General features: G+C 48.9%; 2 protein-coding genes across 6 annotated transcripts in view; one reads left to right on the forward strand and one right to left on the reverse strand.

The window, feature by feature from the left end:
• Positions 1-4,799: 4,799 nt before the first annotated feature.
• LOC133162241 (uncharacterized) lies at positions 4,800-10,289 on the reverse strand. Of its 5 annotated transcripts, XM_061291303.1 has the most exons (4): positions 10,147-10,285; positions 8,923-9,527; positions 8,254-8,739; positions 4,800-8,183 (listed from the first exon to the last, which is right to left on the reverse strand). In XM_061291303.1, exon 4 carries the CDS (start codon positions 7,017-7,019, stop codon positions 5,712-5,714), a length of 1,308 nt encoding a protein of 435 aa, XP_061147287.1. In that variant the 5' UTR covers positions 7,020-8,183; positions 8,254-8,739; positions 8,923-9,527; positions 10,147-10,285; the 3' UTR covers positions 4,800-5,711. The 5 variants fall into 5 exon arrangements, with proteins under 5 accessions (XP_061147287.1, XP_061147289.1, XP_061147288.1 ...); XM_061291305.1 differs by having other exon boundaries at positions 4,800-8,739; positions 8,923-8,994; positions 10,147-10,287; XM_061291304.1 differs by having other exon boundaries at positions 4,800-8,739; positions 8,923-9,019; positions 10,147-10,286.
• LOC133162240 (uncharacterized) overlaps positions 9,630-16,544 on the forward strand; it is a 35,202-nt gene continuing 28,287 nt past the window's right edge. The window contains exon 1 of the mRNA XM_061291300.1: positions 9,630-9,900. The gene's annotated coding sequence lies outside the window, so the exon portion shown is untranslated. The remainder of the gene's footprint in view (positions 9,901-16,544) is intronic.

The raw sequence follows: 16,544 nt of genomic DNA on the forward strand, positions 1-16,544 counted from the left end.
GATCTGCACAGATTCTGTTCTGTGGCAGGCTTGGCCTTTCTTCTTTAAATGGGAGAGGCATTTCGCAACGTCCGTCTGGCTTCGCTTTGATTCCTTCCTCCATTATGGATAGAAAACGTAGATCTTCCTGTGAGATATGAGCATCTTCGGCTACTCTTTCGTTGAAGTCTGATTCGAGTGCCTTAATGACTTCTGGTGGTGTGATGACTCCCTTGATTTGTGTTCGATATATGTATCGTACTTCACTTGGTTGATAAGCCTGTGACTCAATGTGTGGAGTCACTTGTTTCACAACGATCCTGTGGCTGCTTCCAATTGCATCTCCATAATCGACGCAGGGATCTGCACAGCCAACTATACTCCAGCCCAAGTCTGTTCATTGAGCGAAAGGCTCATTATCTTTTCCTGACACCAGTAGACTAGTAGTAGGGGTTCTCTGCCGGACGCCCTCTTCCTTCTCAGCCCAGGCTCCCAATACTTTTCAGGCTTGGACGATTTTGTTTTCTCCAGCGTGGAACTCATCTCCCTGACTCTAAAGTAAGTTTGAATCTTTTATTACACTGTCGATCTTGTTTTTCACAGCTGGAGTGCCTGGGAGAGCGGAGGCTTCGTGGCCGTTTGTCTACTGTCGATCATCGGACGCAAAGTATGGCTGCAGATCAAGAGGTTTGTGCGGCTTCGTGCACCTGCTTCCGTGATCTTCGACCACGCTTCTGCTCGCCGCCTGTCCTGACAACTTGCTCGCCCTTCGACCACGCTTCTGCTCGCCGCCGGTCCTGACAACGTGCTCGTCCTTCGACTGCCTGCCTGCCTCCGACTACTCCTACGCACTGTGCTCTGCCACGCCAGCCCGACCGCAGGTCCGGCGTTCCATTTCCCCTTTGGCAATAAAGGATTGTGCTGCACTTGGTTGCCCTGCCTTTGCTTCCTGACAATTAGATCGCTTCATACGAAAGCCATTCTTGTTAATGATCTCATCACAGAACATAATCTAAACGTTTTTGGTCTCTGCGAGACCTGGTTAAAACCTAATGAACTGATGCCGCTTAATGAGGCCTCGCCTCCAAATTTTGTGAGCTCGCATGTGGCGCGTCCTCGAAAAAAGGGTGGGGGTGTCGCCCTCATCTCGAATTCCGAGCTTAGTTTTAGGCCTCGTTCGATCAACGTATTTAAAACATTTGAGGTTCTCACTGTCCGATCCACCGCTTTACCGTCATTTTATCTTGCTGTTATTTACCGTCCACCCGGGGCTTACTCTGGCTTCTTGGATGAATTTTCAGAATTTATGGCTGATCTAGTAACCAATGCGGATAATATAATTATCATGGGCGATTTCAACATCCACATGAATTTATTGTCAGAGCCACTTAGTTCGGCGTTTCAGACTTTAACTGATACGTTTGGTTTTACGCAAGCCGTACAGGCAGCAACGCATAAGAATGGAAATACCATAGATCTGGTATTATCCCGAGGACTTGCAACCTCAAATATAGCAGTACTGCCATACACTACTGTTTTGTCTGATCATTACTTAATAAAGTTTGAAATTCTAGTTCCTTGTCAAAGAAAAGAGAGCAATCAGCATTATAGGAGCCGTCATTTCAACTCCATGACTGCAACTGTGCTATCTGAGATACTGTCGCCGGCAACCGCTATATTTCTCACATACGCCGGCTCTATTGATAATCTTACAAATGAATCCAATGCGACATTGTTAAATGCCATTGACTCTGTGGCGCCATTACGTCTGAAAACTCGCCGTAGAGTGCCTACTCCGTGGTTCACAGATGAAACGCGTACGCTTAAGCAATTATGTAGAAAGCATTAGCGCAGATGGCGTCTAACCAAACTTGAGGTTTTCCATCAGGCATGGCAGGATAGCCTCCTGAAATATAAAGATGCGCTTATTTTAGCAAAAACTCGGTATTTTTAGCAAGTTATTAATCTCAATAAAAATAATCCGAAACACCTATTTGATACAGTGGCAAAGCTGACTGCGCCAGCCGACCACCGATAGTTCCTTCCACTCAGCTGACGAGTTCATGAAATGTTTTGCTCAAAAGATTGAATCCATTAGGGATGAGATCAAGAATACCATTCCAATCGCTCGGTCGAGCCCGCCGTTTACCAACGCTGATGATCATGCAACAACCCTCTCAACTTTTAAAAGCGTGTCTCTTGAAAGGCTTACACAATTGGTTAGTGCGGCTGAACAAACAACATGTTTACTCGACCCTCTTCCAGCCAAACTACTTAAAGAATTATTTCAAATTTTAGGACCGTCCGTCTTAAATATAATCAATCTGTCTGTCTCCTCTGGGATAGTGCCAACAGCCTTTAAAACCGCTATCATTAAACCGTTACTTAAGCGACCTAATCTTGACCCGGACTGTCTCAGTAATTATAGGCCAGTTTCAAACCTCCCATTCATAGCAAAACTTCTTGAAAAAGTAGTAGCGCAGCATCTTATTGATTACATGGTCGCCAATAATCGATATGACACTTTTCAGTCTGGTTTTAGAGCTAATCATTGCACTGAGACAGCACTTGCTAAAGTGACTAACGATCTCCTCATAGCTATGGATTCAAACACTTCGTCTGTACTGTTACTACCCGATCTTAGTGCTGCCTTCGACACTGTAGATTTCGATATTTTATTAGGGCGTCTTAAAAGTTGTGTTGGTATTTCAGGGTCAGCACTAGGCTGGTTCCATTCCTATCTATCAAACAGGACGCACCGAGTGGTCCATGGCAATGCGTCCTCGGAGCTCTATAATGTTACGTGTGGTGTCCCACAGGGATCGGTTCTCGGACAAATTCTTTTTAATATTTATATGATTCCGCTTGGCGACATAATACGTAAATATAATATTAGTTTTCAATGCTATGCGGATGACACCCAATTATATATGCCGTTATTGATGACAGATCCGCGGGATTGTTGTAATCTTGAGGCGTGCCTTGCGGAGATCAAGCAATGGATGTCTCTCAACTTCCTTCGTCTTAACCCAGATAAAACTGAGATGTTGATAATTGGTCCAACTCGTTATCAACACTTATTCAAGGAAACCGCTATAACTATAGATAACCGTACTATCACTCAAAGCGATACTGTAACTAATCTCGGGGTAATATTTGACCAAACTCTCTCCTTTCAAAAGCACATTAAGAATATAACCAGAATTGCGTTTTTTCACCTTCGTAATATTGCAAAGATTCGTCCGATCCTCTCGACCGGTGATGCAGAAACTATTATTCATGCGTTCGTCACGTCGCGCCTGGACTACTGTAATGTACTATTTTCGGGTCTTCCTAAGTCCCGCATCAAAAGTCTACAGTTAGTACAAAATGCTGCTGCAAGGCTGCTCTCTCGGACAAGAAAATTTGATCACATTACCCCAATACTAGCCAACTTACATTGGCTCCCGGTCCATTTAAGATGTGATTTCAAGGTTCTTCTATTAATCTATAAATCACTGCATGGCTTAGCGCCTTCATATCTCGTCGACCTACCGTTTTTTTCCGTGTATAGTGCACCCCCATGTATAATACGCACCCTAAAAATGGCATGCTGATGCTGGAAAAAAGCCTGTACCCATGTATAATACGCACCCAATTTTTATGAATTTTTTTTATGAATTATTTTTTTTTTAAGTCCCAATGATCGTCACACACGCAGGGAGGCAATGGGTCCCATTTTTATAGTCTTTGGTATGGTCTTAACTAGGCTGGATGTAATTTTTTTTGTTGGCGTTGATTTCTCCGACTGCCCATAAACGCACCACCGCGCGCCGTGCGCGCACGGGAAAGAGGCGTGCGGACTTGAAAAAGGCGGCTCTGTATGGGAGAGACGTTGAAGAGGAATAAAAACACCCTTGGAAACCAAAACTTGGTGATTTCAAGTTTCATTTCGAGGGACATTTGTCACGTCTCGTCCCCAGTTTTGCTATGTGTCTAGGTTGCCATAGTTTCTGTTCGCGTCGCCCCTCTCTTCCTGTGTCACCTCAATCGATGTAACGTGTTTTGTATTTAAGTCCTGTCTGCCCCTCGCTCACCGTCGGATCATTGCATGTGTTACTGTCATGATGTCTGTTTGCTTTCTGTTCCTGTCTTTGGTAATGTCACCCTGTCTTTTTGTTCCACGACTTTGTCGGTCAGTCCTGTTGTTGGTTTTGTTTTCTAAAAAAAAAAAAAAAAAATTAAAAAAAAAAAAAAATTAAAACATTTTTGTACCCATGTATAATGCGCACCCCAGATTTTAGGACAATAAATTCGTTAAATTTTGCGCACTACACACAGAATTTAGCAGCTAAAGGATGTGTATTCTGTGAGAAGTCAAATCATGGCTTACAGACATGTCGAAAGTTCTTGAAAGAGACAACTGCAGAACGAGTCAAGTTTGTGAAAACAAACAAGCTCTGCTTTGGATGTTTGAAATCAGGACATCAGTCCAAGAACTGTGAGAAGAGAAGTATTTGTGAGACATGCAAAAGGAAGCATCCAACATGTCTACATGAAAATCGTCCAAGGGAAGACAATAGGAAAGAACAAGAGGATGGCGAAAGAAAGGAGAGTGGGAGACGCTTTAAGAAAAAGGAGCGCACAAAGGAGAAGGAAGACTTATCAGAGTCTGAAGAGAAAGAAGAAACACCAGTAGAGGCAACAGCTAACAGAGTGGTGCAAGACAAGAGGAGCACCTCTTCCTCCACAGTTGTTCCTGTATGGCTGTCCACAGCAAGTAATCCAGAGCAGGAAGTGCTCTATTGGACAACCAAAGCGACACCACCTTCATCCTGCAAGAAACGGCAGAAGTGTTAATTACAAAGAAACAGCCTGTGCCATTAAAGCTCTCCACGATGTCATCCAAAGATACCGTCATCCAGAGTCAGAAGTTAACTGGACTGCAGGTCAGAGGTTACGTGTAACCTACACAAGAGAGTTTATTCCTGCAACCTAAGTCATGTCCCCATACCTGAGACAGCAAGATCATGGCCTCACCTAGAGCACCTTGCTGGAGAGATCACTCCTTTATGTGACTGTGAGATTGGCCTGCTCATAGGCTACAACTGTTCTCAGGCCCTGTTGCCCAGAGAAGTCAAGTCAAGTTTATTTGTATAGCCCTAAATCACAAGCAGTCTCAAAGGGCTTCACATAGACAGAAATTGACAATTATTCTCGAAGCATCCCCTGATCTTAAGCTCCCAAAAGGGCAAGGAAAAACTTAAAAAACCCTACTGGGGGAAAATGAGAAACCTTGAGAAGGGACCACAGATGGAAGGATCCCCCTTTCAGGATCACCAGGTTGGAATGGATGCAGAGAGGGCACAAATGATACAACATGAACATCAATGAAATAAAAGGTGGATGTCCATGTCAGAGCAGAGGGCTGCCGAAGGAGCCCTCAATTGTCCTGGCAGTGTCTACGAGGAGGTTGAGCTGCAGTTCCCCCATCCTGAATTGACCCACGAGAATCCAGATAGCCGCTGTCAGCATGGGTGCCACCTAACCACCTCCCCGGCCGGGGAGGGGGGAGGTGGAGAGGGAGAGAAAACAAACTCCAGCCGAATCGGCCACTACAGGTTAGTTAAAGGCCATGTCATAGAAATGTGTCTTTAAACGTGTCTTAAATGTTTCTACTGAGGTAGCAGTTCTAATATCCATTGGTAGGGCATTCCAAAGCTCTGGAGTCCGAATAGAAAATGCTCTAGACTCTAGAGTTTAGCATCTGTTTTCTCTTCAGAGCTACTTGCTAGCACCTTAGCACAAACACTTCGTGTTTTTTGTGGCTTCTCCTTTCCACCATCTCCAGACTTCAGAGCGTGAAGGGAGGTAATCGGATTACAAGCTATATCGGCTTCCTCTGTGACGAATTCCACGAACTGATCGAAGCTGGGGAAAGTCTCATTTTCCTTTCCCATCCTGGTCACCCTTCGGTTCCATCTTGCTGTAAGACAGTCGGGGAGCTTGGAGAGCATTCGTTGGTTTTCACCACAGTCGTTAAGGACCTCCAGGCTCTTTATTTGCGACATGGCTGCTTGACAGCCTTGAAGGAAGTCTGAGAACTCTCGTAGCTGAATGCTTTCCTTGGGTCCTATCTTTGGCCATGAGGCCAGCTTATCTCTGAAAGCCTTAGCAACCATAAAGGAGCTTCCATATCTTTTTTCCAGGACATTGAGCGCTGTCTGATAGGCTGCATCTGTTCCCAGAAGGAAGTATCCCTCAATGGCTTTCCTTGCTGGTCCGCCAACATATTTTTGTAGGTCGTAGATTTTTTCGTTCGCTGGTATATTCTTTCTGCCTATCAGCGTTCGAAAGGACATTTTCCAGCCCTTGTACTTTAGTGGATCTCCACTGAAAACAGCAGGCTCTGGTGCTGGGAGACGGCTTACACTGAAGGACTCTGCTAGTACCTTGGCAAAATCAGTTGTGCTATCCTCTTTGGGAGTAGTTATAGAAGATTGCATCCTTGTGATTAGTTGTGGCGTGACAGCAGGTTTTGAGTCGAATGTAAGCCTTTCTCGTTTGGTCTTATAATCCTTGAATAGATCCAGCAAGTCTGAGGTTGAGCCTTGTTCTTGTTTATACACTTCTAGTTTGGCCTTGGCGGCATTCATCTTTTTTATGGTCTCTAAGCGTTCTATCTGTCTGCGCTTTTCTTCCAAGACCTGTTTATTTGCAGCACATTCTTCTTCTTGTTGTGCAAGCCTTTGTCTACATTGCTCTTCTTCTTGTGCACGTTCCTTTTCTTGTTGCACAAGCCTTTGTCTGTACTCAGCTTCTAGGTTTCTGAGTTCACGTTCCTCACGCTCCACTTGCTCTTGGACTTCCAAAGTGGCTTCATTTGCTGCTAATTCTGCTGCAGCTTCACTTATTTTTGAAGATTTACATGAGGATTTACTTGAGAGTGATGATCTTGAGCTTGCACTGCATGCTTCTGATACTTCTAATGAGAACACAGAGCCAGTCTCAAACCACTCTTTCTTGCTCGTTATCTTTGTCTTGGAGATGATTCCAAGCATGCTCTAATATCTGCCTTGAGACAGTGTCGCAGGTGTCTGTTCGACGGCGTGTCTCTTTATCAGGGATTATGCATTTGCGCAGGTCTTCGTACGCCTGCTGTACATCATTTGATGCTTCTTTTATCTTGTTGATGAGAGTTTGTAGGTTCTCTTGAGAAGAGGCTCCCTCTATCTCCTTCCTTGATTTCTTAGCAATAATCTTCCACTTGTCATAGGTACGTGAGAAACGATGTTGGAGACCTTTGAGTTTAGTCTCTTCGAGTTCTTGTCCCTTCTCAGTGAGCTTTCTTGATCTTTCACTTCTTCTTATTTCATCTTCTGGGGCAGGTTGTTTGCCTTCACTTATTTCAGTCTCCCCCTTAAGAGTTTTATCTGCTTGCTCACTATCAGCATCCTCAATGCCTTCTAAGATTGGAGTTATCCCTTCTATCTTGGACACATCCATTTTTAGGAAGTCTCATGAACTCAGTATTTATTAAGATTATTAATTTATCTATTATTTTTTATTACGATTTTGCATGAAATTTAAGCTATATGAACTGATTTTCTTTAAACTCAAGTATAAATCTGATTTACTAATGTAATGATGTAGTTTTATCACTTGACTACAGTAGGCTATCTTGAATTACTACTGACTCCTGTAATTTACTTTATCAACCGACCTGTCTAATATATTGACTAAATGTACAATAAACTTAATTTTCATTGCAATGACTTAATCACTTAAATGTTGTTCTACACCAATGGTTCCCAAACTTTTGCAGGCTGGCGCCCCCTTGGCTCCCCAGTGAATTCCTAGCGCCCCCCCCACACAGACACATATGGAAACAAACACCTCTTTCTTGATATTTGGTATGCTGCAATTTGAAAAGAGAAAGGTTAAACACAAATGTGTATTTCACAAATAAAACCCAATTTAGTAAACCAATTTATTTTTTAGCAGTTTTAACTGTTTCAGCAACATAGAATGGTAAATAAACATTCCACCAGTAACCTTCATTGTCTCAGACTTAATATTAATGGGATGGATGTGCTTGGTGCAGGGACATAAGCTTCTCAACATCAGGCTGGAACTCACTAAGAAGTTGTAGGTCCCCGCGGTCAGTAATTTTCAGTCGTTTTTGTTTTCAGTCAAACAAACGTAGACTTCGGACTGCCGCCCCCCTACCGCCCCTTTCTTCCTCACCGCCCCCCCCGATCTTTCCACTGCCCCCAGGGGGGCGGTACCGCCCACTTTGGGAACCACTGTTCTACACCTTTAAATGTTCGCAAATGAACTTGTTTTCAAATGCTATGAATGGTTGTTCACACCTCAATCAGACTTTACTAGGTGCAAATAAGCAAGCACTTAAACCTTACAACATGCACACATCACCATAACATTGCACAATTTAGCACTTGTAGGTCCCTTTACAGCAATTGAGGCTAGTCCACCTTTAAACATTTAACTTGTTCAAATGTTTTACTTATTGTTGACTGGCACCCAAAGCTCTCTGGACTCAGGTAGCTACTTGTGTAGGCAGGTGAATGTACAGTCTCTTATCTGTCCGATGGAAGAGGTATGTGAAGTGACTTGCTTGTAGCTCTGCCGAACACCGTCTTGTTCTGGGGCCGGGTTGGCTGAGTTCTCACTGTAGCTCCCTCTTGTCAATCAGGCGTACAAGCAGTTCTTCAAAACGGGCATTTATTCAACTCCTTCTCCACACACATGCCGTGAGAACTAAAAGACATAAAGACTATTAACATAAAACGTTCTCACAGAGAACAATAAACGTTACACACAAAATAACTTAAATCTGCTCATGCACTTAAAACACATTCGTCATGTTCTTGCTAACATAACATAGCATGGCTAACATCATGGCTAACATCATGACTAACAGCTAATATGACAAAGGATTACCTCATTGCCGCATTTGCTCGAGGGAGAAAACGAAGAAAAACGTAAATCTTGACAATACAGGTCTTCAAAACTCTGGTTTCACCAATAAACAAAAATGCTATCAGAAAAGAAACAAAATAAGCATTCCTTGCATTCTTCATCACTTGCTTATGCAAACGGAAAACGTTGCCACCCCGTGGCTCAAAATCAGACACTCGCCCTTGTGTAACTCTCAAAAAGGAACCGCTAACACAAAAACTAAAATTGGTTCCCACTTGGAAACAGAGCCTGGCTCAAAACGTTCCGTATCAGTGCATTTTCTTATGGCAGCTACAGAAATTGACCAAAAACTTGTAATTGGTGTCGCCTTTTGACAACGATTTTGTCACCAAGAGACACTAGGGAAAGACCAAGAGCAGTGAGAGCATCTCTTCCAAGTAAATTAACAGGGCAATTTGGCATCAGCAAAATGGGAATGCAACAACTTCCTCCTTCAGGGTCCCGTATCCAGACTGGATGAGACTGAGGAACTGGGGTTGTCATTCCATTTGCTGCTCTCACCCAGAAGGATCTCCCACCTTCCCGCACATCCGCAGGAATGTCGCGACAGGCAGTAACGCACGCTCCTGAGTCGCACAAAAAGGTTATGGGAGTTCCATTCACAAACAGAGTTATTACAGGTTTCTCTACATTGTTCATCAACAAGTCCTGAATGTTCAAATCTACATCAACAGGGGGAGCTGTCGTCAAGACAGCTCCTTCAGCGTTCTGTTGACTGTCGGTTAGTCACAAGGGAGGGTCAGCCCGGCCCTTATGGGGGTCCGGACAGTATTTTGCTATGTTGCCCTCTTTGCCACACGCCCAGCAGATAGGAGGTTGAGTGCTAGATTGTTTTGGCTGACCAAGGCCAGGCAGGCCGTTTGGGTTATAACCGAGAGCACCATGCCGATAGCCTCTTCTGCTTTTGCCACGGAAGTTTCCACGACCGCGCCTCATCTGGTAAGGTTCAAAAGTTTTGTTTTGATAAAATGCATCATGTGATTCGTTTTTGGCAAAAAAGATAGTGGCAGATAGAAATTGCTTTAGCGAGGGTTAAGTCACTATCGCGTAGCAGAGCCTTTCTTATACTGTCGTTGTTGATGCCACATACGATTCTATCACAAATCAATTCGTCTGTGAGCTCTGCAAAGTGGCAACTTTTTGCTTTTGTCTTGAAATCACTGATGAAAGATTCAATAGTCTCACCTTGCTTCTGATTTCGAGTGTGAAACTTGTGCCTTTCCATCGTCTTGTTGTGGATTGCAAATTTTCGTTTGAAACATGCGGGGTCTTCCCGAGACTCGGCTGGGACTATGACGGCTCCTTTTTCTCCTGGCGCTCTAACTTCCGCAGCGTATACAAATGAACGCTCCCGTTCAATGGCTTCTGCTCCTGCAAGGTTGAGGAGGATGTACGCTTTTGTCTTGGCAGGTTTATCCGCGTGTGCAGCCTCGATAAAAATGTCATATTCTCTTTCAAAAATACGCCAATTCTCGGCAATGTCTCCTTCAAAAACAAGCAGGTCAGGTCTGCGAAATCCTTCCGCCATACTTGGTCTTCTCTTTATTCCTTTCGAACTTCGAAGCACGGCGAAGGAAAAAAAACACCACTTAATACACAGTGAGCAGGTTCGAGACGTCTTCTGACACCATGTCGTTATGTGCGTCGAAGCAAGCACCATACGTTCAGAGGACAGCAGTTTAATAAACTCACACGAGGATCCAGAGAGCGAACACTACCACTTGGTTGCGTTACATCCGGAGAGCGAGGAGAAGCTTGCAGTCTAAACTACGGTAGCTGTGCGGGACATTTCTTTAGCACAATACACAATCATGCAATTATCTACACATACGATAAATATATTCTGTTGTAGTGGGTTGACATAATTCACCCGGAACCTAAGTTCACGTTGCCGAGTTCCGGTGGGATGTTTTACACGTGTGGGAGTTTCCGTTTTGAGGAGTGTGTGTTAGGATCTCGAAGGGAAAAGAGTCGGCCCGTGGTTGAGAGAAGCAAGTTATAAATGTCATTAAAACAACTGCCGTTGGCACCGTCATTTATCACTCCGCCTCCGACTCCAGTCCTTGCACACCACACTGGTGACCCCGACGTCAGTCCCGCTGAGGATTCCGGGACTGAACAGAATACCGAGCGAGACGGCATGGCGCATTCCGCCGTCCTTAGGCTGCCTGAGTTTTGGGAGACTTCTGCAGCAACGTGGTTCGCACAGGCGGAGGCTCAGTTCGCCCTCCGGGGAATTACGGATGACGCCACATGCTACTACCACGTTGTCTCGGCACTCGGAAGCTCCACCGCTGCCAGAGCCGTAAGTTTCATCACTTCCCCTCCGGCCCAGGATAAATATGCAGGGCTCAAGGCCTATCTCCTCAGGATTTTTGAACTGTCGCGATCCGAACGAGCCCGGCGCCTGCTTGCTATTCAGGGCATGGGGGACAGCAAACCCTCTGAACACATGGAGATGATGTTAAACCTGCTGGGTGGGGAGGAGCCGAATTTTCTTTTCATTGAACTGTTTCTGCGACATATGCCGCCGCACGTCCAAACGGCCCTCGCAAATACGACTATTACGGAGCCGCGTGCTCTGGCGGAGGAAGCGGACCGTTTCTACTTGGCCACCCAGCGTTTCGCCCCTGGTGTGCTGGCCCCGACACGCAGCTACACGTCCCCAAGCGCTGGCGTTTCCCCTGGCAGAGGACACGCTGCAACTGACGGCCGCGCCAGCACAGGTTTGTGCTACTTCCATGCACGTTTTGGCGCCAAGGCTAAAAGGTGCCGCTCCCCTTGCAACTTCAACACGACGGGAAACGCCAAAGCCTGCGCTCAGTAGTGGCCGTGACCGCAGGCAAAAAGAACCGGCTGCTGTTCATTGAGGACTCCCTCTCTGGTCGCAGATTCCTCTGTGACACCGGTGCCCAGAGGAGCGTCCTGCCGGCTACGGTGGACGACGCCGCTGGAGGGTTGCACGGCCCGCCCTTAACATCCGCCAACGACACCCCCATCAGGACGTATGGCACAAGGACTGTGGACGTATGTTTCGGGGGTCAGCGTTTCACATGGGACTTTGTCACTGCCGACATCTCCTTCCCCCTGCTCGGCGCAGATTTTTTGTGCGCCCACGGACTGCTCGTGGATGTTAAGAACGGCCGCCTGGTGGACGCGTTAACCTTCTCCTCTTTCGCATGTGTCCGCGATGAGGGGAATTATGTGAGTCTCTCTAGTTCGCTCTCCGAGGGCGACGTGTACCAGAAACTCCTCGGAGAGTTCCCCAGCCTTACACAGCCCACTTTTGCCGCCACCACAGCTAAACATGGGGTCGAGCACCACATCGAGACCAAAGGCCCCCCCATCTACGCTAGGGCCCGACGGCTCAACCCGGAGAGACTGACGATTGCTCGGGCCGAGTTCGCCAACATGGAACGCCTTGGCATTATTCGCCGCTCTGACAGCCCGTGGGCCTCCCCGCTCCACATGGTGCCTAAGCCAGACGGTGGTTGGCGCCCGTGTGGCGACTACCGCCGCCTCAATGATGCCACCACGCCCGACCGCTACCCGGTCCCCCATGTTCAGGACTTTTCGGTACATCTAGCAGGGAAGCACCTGTTCTCCAAGGTGGACCTGGTGCGGGGTTATCACCAAGTCCCAGTGCACCCTGCTGACATCCCTAAAACGGCAGTGGTGACTCCTTTCGGGCTTTTCGAGTTTCTTAGGATGCCCTTCGGCCTGAAAAATGCGGCCCAGTCCTTCCAGCGGTTGATGGACTCTGCGCTTAGGGACATGCCTTTCATCTTCGTCTACTTGGACGATGTCCTCGTCGCCAGCTCCTCGGAGGAGGAGCATGCGGCACACCTGCGGGCCCTTTTCACAAGGCTCGACCAGCATGGCCTGATCATTAACCCGGCGAAGTGCGTCTTCGGAGTGCCGTCGATCCAGTTTCTTGGGCATCTCATCGGCAGTAATGGGGCCACCCCCCTCCCGACAAAGGTGGAAGCGGTCTCCGCTTTTCCCCGCCCACGTTCGGCCCGGGGGCTCCGGGAGTTCCTTGGGATGGTTACATTCTACCACCGATTCATACGCCGGGCGGCCCACATTATGCACCCACTGTATGAGGCCCTTAAGGGTAAAACCCCCAACCAGGACATCGACTGGACCCCCGAGGGGATCAAGGCTTTCGAGGATACTAAGGCTGCGCTGTGCCAGGCCACCATGTTGGTCCACCCGTCGCCTGGAGCCCCGGTCGCCCTCACGACCGACGCATCTGACTACGCAGTTGGTGCTGTATTTGAGCAGTGGGTTGGTGGCGCCTGGCAACCGCTCGCCTTTTTCAGCCGCCAGCTGGTCCCTAGGGAGCGCAAATACAGCACATTCGACAGGGAGCTACTCGGCGTCTGGTTGGCGATCCGCCATTTCCGCTCCATCCTGGAAGGCCGTGAGTTTACGGTTTTCGTCGACCACAAGCCCCTCACGTTCTCTATGTCCAAGGTGGCTGAGCCGTGGTCCGCGCGCCAGCAGCGTCAGCTGTCTTTTATCTCCGAGTACACCACAGATATCCGACACATCGCCGGCAAGTCCAACGTGGTCGCCGATTGCCTCTCTAGAGCGGTCATCCACACGGTTCAGCTGGGGCTCGACTACTCAAGTATGAGTGCTGACCAAGCCTCAGATCCTGGGATCCAGTCGCTCAGAGACTCGGACACTGGACTGCGTCTGGAGGAGGTCGCGGTTGGCGACTCAGGTGTCAGGCTGTGGTGCGACCTCTCCACCGGCCAACCTAGACCACTTGTCCCTGCCGGCTGGCAGCGGGCTGTCTTTGAGGCGATACACGGCCTGTCCCATCCTGGCAGAAAAGCGTCCGTGAGGCTGGTGGCTCAGAAGTTCGTCTGGAAAGGGCTGAAGAGGGACGTTCGGGCCTGGGTCGACTCGTGTGTGGCTTGTCAGCGTGCGAAGGTGCACCGCCATACCAAGGCCCCGTTGGAGCCGTTCACTGTCCCCGAAAGGAGGTTCGACCACGTCAACATCGACCTTGTGGGCCCGCTCCCCCCTTCCCATGGTTTCACCTACCTCCTCACCATGGTGGACAGGACGACCCGTTGGCCTGAAGCCGTCCCCCTCTCCTCAACCTCGGCTGCTGACGTGGCCCGGGCGTTTATTGGCACATGGGTCGCGCGCTTTGGAACACCTTCAGACCTCTCCTCGGACCGGGGTGCACAGTTTACTTCCGAGATCTGGAATGTGGTTGCTGGAGGCTTGGGCGTCAAGCTGCACCGCACCACCGCTTATCACCCCCAGGCTAACGGGCTGTGCGAGCGGTTCCACCGCTCCATGAAGGCTGCTCTACGCGCCAGTCTGGTGGATGGCAACTGGGTGGACAGACTTCCCTGGGTCATGCTGGGCCTCAGGACGGCCCCTAAGGAGGACTTGCAGTCCTCGTCTGCTGAGCTCGTCTACGGCCAGGTACTACGAGTTCCTGGGGACTTCATTCCAGACGCCACAACGCCTTGGTCGGCGGCCGGGCAGCGGTCCTCCCTGCTGGAAGTTGCCGGGACGTTCGCACCTGTCCCCACGTCACGGCACTGCACCCCTGTTTCCCGGGTGCCCACCGACCTACGCTCGGCGGGTTTTGTGTTCATCCGCCACGACGCCCACCGCGGGCCGTTGCGTCCGCCTTACGACGGGCCTTTTAAGGTCTTGCAGCACGGGAGTAAGAGCATGGTCGTGGACATCGGCGGTAGGCCTGAGACTATCTCGGTCGATAGGATTAAGCCTGCCCACGTGGATGTTTCCCGGACATTGGAATTGGCGCAGGCCCCACGCCGCGGACGCCCCCCAGCGCCTCGCCCCTCCGACCTGACCGGGCTCCCGCCTGCCCGACCGACAACGCGACCGTCCAGCCCAGCGGTCTTTCCGGTGGCGCCCCCTACCCTTGACCCCCTGCCAGCCCCTGCCACCTACACCCGCTGTGGTCGGGCTGTCGTTCCTTTCCGGCGCGGGGATTTTGACTATGGGTGAATTCTGGGGGGGCATGTGTAGTGGGTTGACATAATTCACCCGGAACCTAAGTTCACGTTGCCGAGTTCCGGTGGGATGTTTTACACGTGTGGGAGTTTCCGTTTTGAGGAGTGTGTGTTAGGATCTCGAAGGGAAAAGAGTCGGCCCGTGGTTGAGAGAAGCAAGTTATAAATGTCATTAAAACAACTGCCGTTGGCACCGTCATTTATCACTCCGCCTCCGACTCCAGTCCTTGCACACCACACTGTAAAGTTTACAGTGTACACCCTAACAACTACTGAGTACGCACACGCACTTGTGAGTGTGCACCGAGCTTTCTGACAAGGCTCCCGGGAGTAAATGCACGTACATTATACTCTTTCATCACAGCAACATCTTCATTACAAATCAAACAGACACACTCTCTGTGGATTTCTTTGAAGAAATACTCATTTTCCCAACGTGTTTGAAATATTCTACACTCACTAGCTATTTTGCGTTTCTTCAGTGCAGCCATTTCTGGGGACTCGCGGTAAAAGTTTTTCTTCGCTGGATTTCATTTGTGTGGCGGGCTCCATCTAGTGTTGAAACTGAGAAGTGCAACAGAGTTGAGCTCAAGCTTCTTGTGCGGGCCATATTCAATTATGTTTTCAGAATTTGCTGCTGGCCAATAAAAACTGGACCGCGGGCCGTAGTTTGGACACCCCTGGTGTAGAGAGAGGAGAGCAGTGGGAAGAGGATGCACCCCTGAGGGGCTCCAGTATTGGTGGTCCGGGTGTCAGATGTGATGCCCCCCAGCCTCACACGCTGTCTCCTGTTGGTCAGGAAATGGTAATCCACTGACAGGTGGAGGCAGGCACCACAAGATGGATGAGCTTCTGTTGGAGGATGTCAGGAGCGATGGTGTTGAACGCCGAGCTGAAGTCCACGAACAAGATCCTGGCGTACGTTCCTGGGGTGTCCAGGTGGTGCAGGATGTAGTGCAGTCCCATGTTGACCGCGTCATCCACTGACCTGTTTGCCCGGTAGGCAAACTGGAGGGGGTCAAGCAGGGGGCCTGTGACATCCTTCAGGTGGTTCAGCACTAACCTCTCGAAAGATTTCATGACCACAGATGTCAGTGCGACAGGTCTATAGTCATTCAAACCTGTGATGGCGGGCTTCTTGGCCACTGGAACGATGGTGGAGCTCTTGAAGCACGAGGGCACCTCACACAGCTCCAGAGAACGGTTGAAGATCCGTGCAAAGGTGGGCGCCAGCTGCTCAGCGCAGACTTTCAAGCAGGAAGGTGACACGCCGTCTGGGCCCGGTGCCTTCCTGGTCTTTTGTCTCCGGAACATCTGGCGCACTTCCTCCTCGCGGATCCGGAGTGCGGGCGCTGCCTCTGCAAGAGAGAGAGTGGGTGACAACCAGTGCCGGGCTCTATGCAGAGGGAAGAGGGGGCAACGCCCCCTCAAACAGATGTCCTGCCCCCTCGAATCAAACATTTAGAAGGGAAAAATCCGCTGATAGAAACACCCGTTAATCAGCCCCCTCTCTTCTCTCATGTTGGTGCAGTGTGTGTCCTCACACACAGTCAGGACTCCGCGCCCCTCCGT

This window comes from Syngnathus typhle, linkage group LG11 (assembly GCF_033458585.1).
Source record: "Syngnathus typhle isolate RoL2023-S1 ecotype Sweden linkage group LG11, RoL_Styp_1.0, whole genome shotgun sequence".
In the NCBI taxonomy this organism is placed as follows: domain Eukaryota; kingdom Metazoa; phylum Chordata; class Actinopteri; order Syngnathiformes; family Syngnathidae; genus Syngnathus; species Syngnathus typhle.

Excerpts from the sequence above, each read along its gene's own strand:
- LOC133162241 (XM_061291301.1), bottom strand. The coding sequence starts at position 7,019 with ATGCTTGGAATCATCTCCAAGACAAAGATAACGAGCAAGAAAGAGTGG.